The sequence below is a fragment of the Austrofundulus limnaeus genome, unplaced genomic scaffold (genome assembly GCF_001266775.1).
Source record: "Austrofundulus limnaeus strain Quisiro unplaced genomic scaffold, Austrofundulus_limnaeus-1.0 Scaffold6, whole genome shotgun sequence".
Classification (NCBI taxonomy): Eukaryota; Metazoa; Chordata; class Actinopteri; order Cyprinodontiformes; family Rivulidae; genus Austrofundulus; species Austrofundulus limnaeus.
This window is the reverse complement of record NW_013952408.1, coordinates 2,434,721-2,442,939: the sequence shown is the minus strand read 5'-3', so window position 1 is coordinate 2,442,939 and position 8,219 is coordinate 2,434,721. Positions and strand designations below refer to the sequence as shown.

At 44.3% G+C, this 8,219-nt stretch overlaps 1 protein-coding gene across 1 annotated transcript in view; it reads left to right on the top strand.

Annotated features, from left to right (window-relative positions):
• phlpp1 (PH domain and leucine rich repeat protein phosphatase 1) overlaps positions 1-8,142 on the top strand; it is a 61,985-nt gene extending 53,843 nt beyond the window's left edge. The window contains exons 7-17 of the mRNA XM_014030384.1: positions 141-343; positions 679-739; positions 1,237-1,332; positions 1,903-2,058; positions 2,228-2,428; positions 2,518-2,680; positions 2,770-2,900; positions 4,134-4,247; positions 4,586-4,780; positions 5,637-5,865; positions 5,954-8,142. Coding sequence (XP_013885838.1) covers positions 141-343; positions 679-739; positions 1,237-1,332; positions 1,903-2,058; positions 2,228-2,428; positions 2,518-2,680; positions 2,770-2,900; positions 4,134-4,247; positions 4,586-4,780; positions 5,637-5,865; positions 5,954-7,267 — 2,863 coding nt within the window. The 3' untranslated portion in view covers positions 7,268-8,142. The remainder of the gene's footprint in view (positions 1-140; positions 344-678; positions 740-1,236; positions 1,333-1,902; positions 2,059-2,227; positions 2,429-2,517; positions 2,681-2,769; positions 2,901-4,133; positions 4,248-4,585; positions 4,781-5,636; positions 5,866-5,953) is intronic.
• The last annotated feature ends 77 nt before the right edge of the window (positions 8,143-8,219 follow it).

Genomic DNA, 8,219 nt, shown 5'->3' with positions numbered 1-8,219 from the left:
CAAAAAAGTTGATTTTACATGATATTGCCCCTTTAAAATAACTGAGGTGAAAACTAAAACCAAAAAGGTGTTRCAAGAAATACCACAGTCTGATCCCCTTGGAGTTGACCCTTTTCTCCACACCCTGCCTGCTCTGCTAGGTTGAATAAGATCTCTGTCATGGTGCCAGAYGAGCCCGACCTGCTGAGGCACGTCACCCAGCTGGATGTGAGGGATAACCGTCTGACAGAGCTGGACGCCTCTGTCTTTCCCCGGCTGGAGGTTCTCCACTGCGAGAGGAACCACATCACCAGTCTCAAAGTCAAGGGTTGCTTGCTCAAAGGCATCCACGCCTCCAGCAACGGTGGGTGTTTGGCACAGGACGGCATAGCATCTGCGGCATTATTCAAGGGCTAAAAATAGAAACGTAATTGTAYCATTCATTTCACCTGTAATTGACTTTCTCTTCTATAAACCTGGGAGGTCCAGTCCTCTCAAATGTCGCTCTCATGCTCCTCCGTTCTCGTACGTCAATAATTCTCATCAACGCAGCCGTCTAATTGTGTCGCTYCATCATTCAGCTCTAGCTTGTCATCCCTCRTCTTCCCATTTTAAATGCCTTCCTTCATTTTCTGTCCTCCTGCTTCTGTTTTAGTCTGTCCTTGCTGTAGGTTAATTTGTTTGGATTTCTCCCCACAGAGGTACGACAGCTGGATATCAACCCTGTGCCCTCCAATCTTAGTTACATGGATATATCGAGGTAGGAACAACTCCTAAAACATTTTTGTGCATTCACCTTCACACAGACACAGACAAAAACACTATTAAACTTCAATGACAAGTGATGACTAACCAAATGTAGTTTGTTTACAGTAAAGATTTTATTTTTATTTTTTTTTGTGTTGATCACACTTTTCCCTCAGAATCCACCCTGAAAATAAAATGAAAGACAAGCTACTGGATCAGCTTCATTAATAGTCAGAATGGAAAGAGTGCCTATTTTTAAAAGCTGCTCTTATTTTAAAAGGTTATACTTAACCTAAGTGGCATTAGGAAAGTCACATAAAGAATATTTTTAAGGAAGTATAAAGTATGTGACTGTAGCACAGCACTGCTGTGACCTCAATTATCTGAAGCTGAGCCGTTACATAATACGGGGAGAAAAAGCTCTTTTGTTTTCAGTGCATTATATTCCGTTTTAGGTAATTCAGTTTGCAAACCGCACATAATTCATCATCATCATCACCCTCTCTGCAGGAACCTCATGGAGTCGTTGCCAGACTGGCTGTGCGAAGCTAAGAAACTGGAAGTCCTGGACGTGAGCCACAATCTCATCAGTGAGCTCCCGGCGAGGTGAGTCTCCCTCACAGCGAACRTGCTTGTAAATGCAGAACAGCGCAGCATTATTCTCCATGCCGTTTGTCAGGCATCCTATCTATCCCCCATAGAGCCTCATAAATCACACCGATAGCCTGTAACCTCCCGATCTTTCACACATTCTCCTTCCCCTCATGTAGCATTTTAGAAGGTCACTTCAGGTGCACCTTTTCCTCTTTTTCTGTGTTCTGCATCGACTCTGTCAACCTTGCTCTCTTGGATTCTTTCCCTCTGTACCTCTGGTCCCCCTCATTGCCTGGAGATTTATTTTTTACCCAATAAGTGTCAAGATGATAAATTTCCCTTACAGGTTCCACTAGAGGCACTGYTACTGTCTAATTCCTATTCTTCCTCATCTACAACCCCATCGTTGTCCTTCACTTTCCCCATTTTTATCTACCTGAAAACCTACTTACCTATTYTTATCGTTTTGTAATTTATTTCTTGTTTTGTATTTAGTCCATTTTTTGACTATTTGTCACTTATCTTGATCATCTTCTCATATTGCTGTTCATTGTGCCATCTGTATTTCCCCCTATGCTGCAGGTTGTTCTGCAGCAACAGTCTGAGGAAGCTCAGTGCAGGACACAACCAGTTGCAGAAGCTGCCTGAAAGAGTGGAGCGCCCTCTGCTGGAGGTTTTAGATGTTCAGCATAATCAACTGGTGGAACTTCCCTGCAACCTGTTCCTCAAATCCGACAGGTAGCATAAATCATTRCTGGGAAGGGATGACTTTCTAATCMAATGAAACAAAAAGCAAAACAATGTATTGTTGTTATTTTTTAAAACATGATAATTAAAGGCAAACAACCTGTACATTATGCATTTAGAATGTAACTTACCTCGATTTTTTTTTGTTTTTTTTTGCCAGCCTACGATGTGTAAATGCATCAGCCAATAAGCTGGAGCATCTACCACCATCCAGTCTGTCAGAGGAGAGCCACAGCATCCTGCAGGAACTCTACTTGACAAATAACTGGCTGACGGACAAGTGTGTGCCCATGCTTACAGGCCACACACACCTGCGAGTTTTGCACATGGCCTACAACCACCTTCAGACCTTCCCAGCCAGGTAAACATCTGAAAAGTTTGCTTCGGCATCCTCGACTGTCAAACAGCTCGGTCACAGTCCAGCTCACCCGTTTCTTCTGCATCTTTCAGTAAAATGGCCAAGCTGGAGGAGCTGGAGGAGGTTGACCTGAGTGGAAACATGCTGAAGACCGTTCCCACCACCATCATGAACTGTCGGCGGATGCACACGCTCATCGCCCACTCCAACGCCATTGAGGTTTTTCCTGAGGTCATGCAGCTGATGGAGATGAAAGTAAGTCAGCGGCAGGAAGGCGTCTCTCAGGTCATGTCAGCTCTCCATATGGATTTGTGATGCCTTGTCTTTTTTTTTTCTGTTGTCAGTGTGTGGATTTGAGCTGTAACGAGCTGAGTGAGATCACCCTGCCGGAGAGTCTGCCTCCAAAGCTTCAGGAGCTGGACCTCACTGGGAACCCACGTCTGAGCCTGGACCACAAGACCCTCGAGCAGCTTAAGTATGCCTTGTAGTAGTATCCAGCATTGGCTTCTTAAATCTTGTCTGTTATTGAACAAAAAAAAAACCTGTTTCTATGATGTTCACAAAGAGACACACAAAACTGCGGCGGTCCAATGTGTTCTTGGGGGGAGTGGAACTTGACCTTGTAGACGAATTCAAGTACCTTRGAGAGTCACACTGGACCCAACAYTTTCATTCAAAAAACATATCAAACTTACTGCAAATACAMTTAAATTCAKTTTGCAAAACTTTAGGCAAATCGAATTATCAATGACTATCAGTTGTGCAAAAATGTTCCTCCACTCAATGATATTCTCACATAAATTACTGCATCACAACCTGGTCACTCACTGGGGACACAACTTTAAAACCAATAGAAATGTTATTCAAAAATCATTAAAAATCTTCGATCAAAAGCTCCTGTCCTTCCATCAGTGTAATATTTTAGAAAAATATAATATGGTCAATTTTGAAAATTGTATTAATTTTAAAAATAGTTGTTTAATACATAAAGTTCTTAATGGCTTAGCTTCACCTCCACTTTCTAGTTATATTAAACCAAGGACTGACAGAGGTTTTAGCACTAGAGCCTCCTCCAGAGGAGACCTAGAGATTCCTCATAGGAAAACAACCTWTGGACAAACTGTTCTGTCAGTCAAAGGAGGTCACTTTTGGAACACTCTCCCAACAACTATAAGGGATTGTCCCAGTTATTGTACATTTAAAAAGCATCTTAAACAGTTTCTTAAAAGCTCCCAGTCATGCACTCACTGAATAATTTTAAATCTATCGTTGTTTGTAATTGTCTGGATATGTATTTGTTTTTTGCATGTGTTTTTGTTTGATTGTGTATTGTGATATTATGTTGTTTTGTTTTTTGAACATCTTGTGCTGTTTTTTCTTTTCTTTTCCCCTTTCTTCCTGCCTCAAGACTACAGATGTAAATTAGCAACTATGCTATAATCTGGCTCATTTACAGTCTATACAGAAGTATAAGAATGTTCATTAATGTGCACTGTCCTGATTAAATAAATAAAGAATTGAATTTTGTAGACTTATAGTGTGTGACAAAACATGTTCAGCATTTTAWTTAAWATTAATATGTTGTTTAAGTTTGTCTTTTGTAGAAAGCTAGTTTGAGCTATTCACTGTGGATTATCTACATTCTTTGCCTCAACGTAAGGCAGTGGTTTTGATCCATTTCTTTCTTTTTTATTTTTTTGTATTCCAGTAATATCCGCTGTTTCCGTATTGATCCACCTCCAACCTTTTCATCGAGCGAGGCATCTGGTGGGCCTGCTGTGTGGAGTCATGGTTACACAGAGGCCTCGGGCGTAAAGAACAAGTAAGTTCAACTCAGTGAACAGAGGAAAAAAAACAACCTCCATCTCGTTTGTCCTTCCAAGCCTCACTAATCTAAACCTCTGGTGAATATCAAAGCTATGTGACTCTCATAAAGAAAGTGGTGCTCTTTTTAAAACACACTTGCATTCTTTCACTAATAAATCATAAATAGACAACAAACATTTGTGAGTAGATGCATTTGTTTAGCAACAATTTTCATGCAGGTGATTCTCAATGAGSTAATTCCCTCTGATGACAGGTTGTTGCGTACTGCCAAATGAATCATGAAATATAYAGTGGTCGAACAGAGTCCATATAGTCCTTTTTTTCTTCCCTCAGACTCTGTGTCGCAGCTCTCTCAGTGAACAGTTTCTGTGGGAGTCGTGAAGCCCTGTACGGCGTGTTTGATGGAGACAAGAATGTGGAAGTGCCCTACCTCCTGCAGTGCACGATGAACGACGTGCTGGCTGAAGAGCTACACAAGACGAAAAGCGAAGAGGATTACATGACCAACACCTTCCTTGTCATGCAAAGGTAAACAACAGATTTGCCTTTTTTAATGAAATTTGTCAGCTGTTAAAGAATTTGGAAAAAAAATAAAACTAAAGTCYGCAAAATAAAATTCTAAGTAATAGTATATATGTAAATACTACTACTTATTTAAAACTTGTGTTGTATATATGCATAAACCTATCTGTGATTATTTGTTCTATTTGTTTTTCTCTTTTTTTTCTTTAYCAACCAGCTGTGTACATGTTGAAATGGAAAATGCACTTAATGCTTGATGGAAATACAAMGATGCTCTAATTTACAAGTTTTCTTATAAGTTTTAAAGTGCCTGTGACATGCCTATCCTTCAAATACAAGAAGTCAAAGAAAGCATCTTTATACTTAAGAAAATTGGCATAGTACTCATGATTTTACCTGTTTTGTCACATAACTGGCCTATTTTCTTTTGAATCTGGCTCAGCCAAAGTGAAACAGGAAGTGGCATCAAACGGGAACTCATTAATAAAATAAACTCTCTGGTCTTTGTTTATTAAAATGAAATTATTTAAGTTTTAACTCWTCTTCGTCTCTCTTTGATAGCGACTAAAAATAATCTAAAGAAACATCAGATTCTTCTCTACAATCTGTGTTGTTAGCTTTTGTAACAATGCTCTGCTTACATTCAGACATTCCCCTTTGACATCACTTCCTGTTTCTTCACATGTAAATATCTCAACACCCGTTCATTTAAGCAGCGTGAAATTTGTTTTGCAATACGTTATCAGTGTTATCTTTYCAAAAATGCATTCATGTTTATWAGAAAAAGTTGATGTCACAGGTACTTTAAATACTGATCATCTAACCCCCCTCCACCTGTATCTCCTCTTCTTTCCCTCTGCAGGAAACTTGGAACTGCAGGGCAGAAACTCGGGGGATCGGCGGCTCTGTGTCACATTCGACATGACCCCACTGATCCCGGCGGCTGCTTCACCCTCACAGCTGCTAATGTGGGAAAGTGTCAGGCCATCTTGTGTCGGGACGGAAAGCCGATGTCCCTGTCACTGCTTCACAACGTGGGGCTCGAGGATGAATACCGTCGGATCAGGCAGTACAGAGCCATTGTCACTGAGGTAGAGATTATAAAATATGTTTGCTGAAGTAATTTGCTGTAAATGTGATTTTAAGTTCTCACTGATTGATTTGTATCTTTTTCTTAAGGACAACAAGGTGAATGGGGTGACCGATTCAACGCGGATTATGGGCTACTCCTTTCTGTACCCCTCCGTCATCCCATGTCCCTACGTTCAGACCGTCACTCTGACCCCTCAGGATGAGTTCTTCATACTGGGTAGCCGTGGCCTGTGGGATGCCATGTCGCCCACTGAAGCCGTGGAGGCCGTCCGCAACGTCCCCGAYGGCCTGGCTGCTGCTAAAAAGCTTTGCACTCTGGCGCAGGGCTACGGCTGCACCGACAGCCTGAGCGCCGTCGTCGTCCAGCTCAGCGTGAGCGAGGACTGCTGCTCCTGCTGCTGCGCCGAGCCTCCTCAGCCTCCCCCCAGCCCCGGTTTGGGCCCCTATCCCCCGTCGTCCTCTGCCATGAAGGACCGCCCCTCCGACGGCTCCCTCGCCGTCCCGCCGTCCTCTTGCAGTGAAATCAGCAGCGAGATCAGCACCAGCGAGATGAGCAGCGAGGTGGGCTCCACCGCCTCGTCCGACGAGCCCCCGCAGAGCTCCCTGGTGCTGCTGCAGGAGCAGCCGCACCACTCCCACCTCCATCTGCACCAGCAGGCTCATTTGCTGTCCTTGCAGCACCAGCAAGCCCAAACAGCCACGCAGCCCTGCCAGTATCTGCTTCCAGGTTCAGAGCTGCCTTCTGCTCGCAGCTGCTGCGCTCTCCATCCYGCCTGCCTGGCGGGGTCCTTTCAGAGGCAGCTGTCTAGCGCCACCTTCTCCAGTGCCCTGTCCGACAACGGGCTGGACAGCGAGGACGAGGAGCCCATCGCTGGCGTCTTTTCCAACGGGAGCAGAGTGGAGGTGGAGGCAGACGTTCACTGCCTAAGAGCAGAGCTCTCGTCGTTGTCGTCGCCCCAAACGTCTGCGCCTCCTGCCACCAGCCAGGAACGCAGYCTGCTCACTCTCCCTCCTCCACCTCCACCACCGAGCACCCCCGAGCCCCCAGAGGAAGACGCGAGCCAGGGGGACGCCGAGAATGGGCTTGAGCGAGACGAGTCGTGGCAGAGCGCCGGAGCGGGAGGCGGCGAGGGCGGAAAGCTGACGGGCAAGCGGAGGGTAAAYGGCTCCGTGGCACGCCAGGAGAAAAGTCACAACCTTATCGAGGTGGCGRCCGACGCCCCCTCCAAGAAGTCCGGAGGTTACTTCACCGCGCCTGCCCAGCCCGACCCCGACGACCAGTTCATCATACCGCCCGAGCTGGAAGAGGAGGTGAAGGAGATCATGAAGCAGCATCAACAGAAACAGCAGAAATCCACCGGAACTGATCAGCCCACGGACTACTATGACACGCCTCTTTGAACAGCAGCACCTGCAGCCTTGTCTCATTCCGCAACCCCCCCACCCCCACCCTTTCCCCGCCGTTCACGTTCACAAACAAGTGGGATTTCCTCAGGAGGCTGTAAATTGCACATAAAATAGTTTCACCCAGCTTCCTGCACAGCCTAGTCTTTGAAGAACCGCGCACTGCAGCACTCAGAGAGAGAAACAAGCAAATGAGCCCTTTAATGATGTTCAACCTTAATGAATCGACACAGATCCTGTGTGTCCGTGGTCGTGCCCTTCACACAGACTGGAACTTTCTTCGTTTTTTGTACCGTAGACAACCAGCTGAGTATGTAATCAACACTAGTTTATTTGCTTTATCTTGCCCCAGTACCAAACATGGGTAACACTTCTATGTTTTCTTCGTTTTTTTTTTAAAAACTTACCATATCTTTTAATGTGAAAGCAGTGAAGTTTTTGAAAGAACCTTTTGAACGCAGAGACGCATTATCTTTTTATTATTATCAGTGCGCGATGGTGAATGCTACACCGTTACTACCACACTTACCTGTTGTAGATAGGRCACCTAAATACTGTATTTCTTCAGTAAATCATGGCTCTTGGCCTTTAAAATGACCTAGAAATTTTTTGTAGAAATTTCCAATACTAACTCCTAGGAGTTGCATACTCTTTTATGGTGGCTCAGTCACTTTTACTAATCTTCTCTGAGAGAAATGATGATTCTTTTTTTTTTTCAATGATTGTAAATAAGAGAAATGTTGTATACTGATGCTTTTAAAGGAACTGCAAACCTGTATGTCGGTGAAGGTTTTAGTGGTTGGGAGGATGTATCGTTTGACGTTATGGAGGTGTCATCCCCCCCTCCCCCCCTTATCTTACAGTGTAGACCCACAAATACATACATACATACACACACACACACACACACACACGCGCGCACACACACACACACACACACACACGCGCG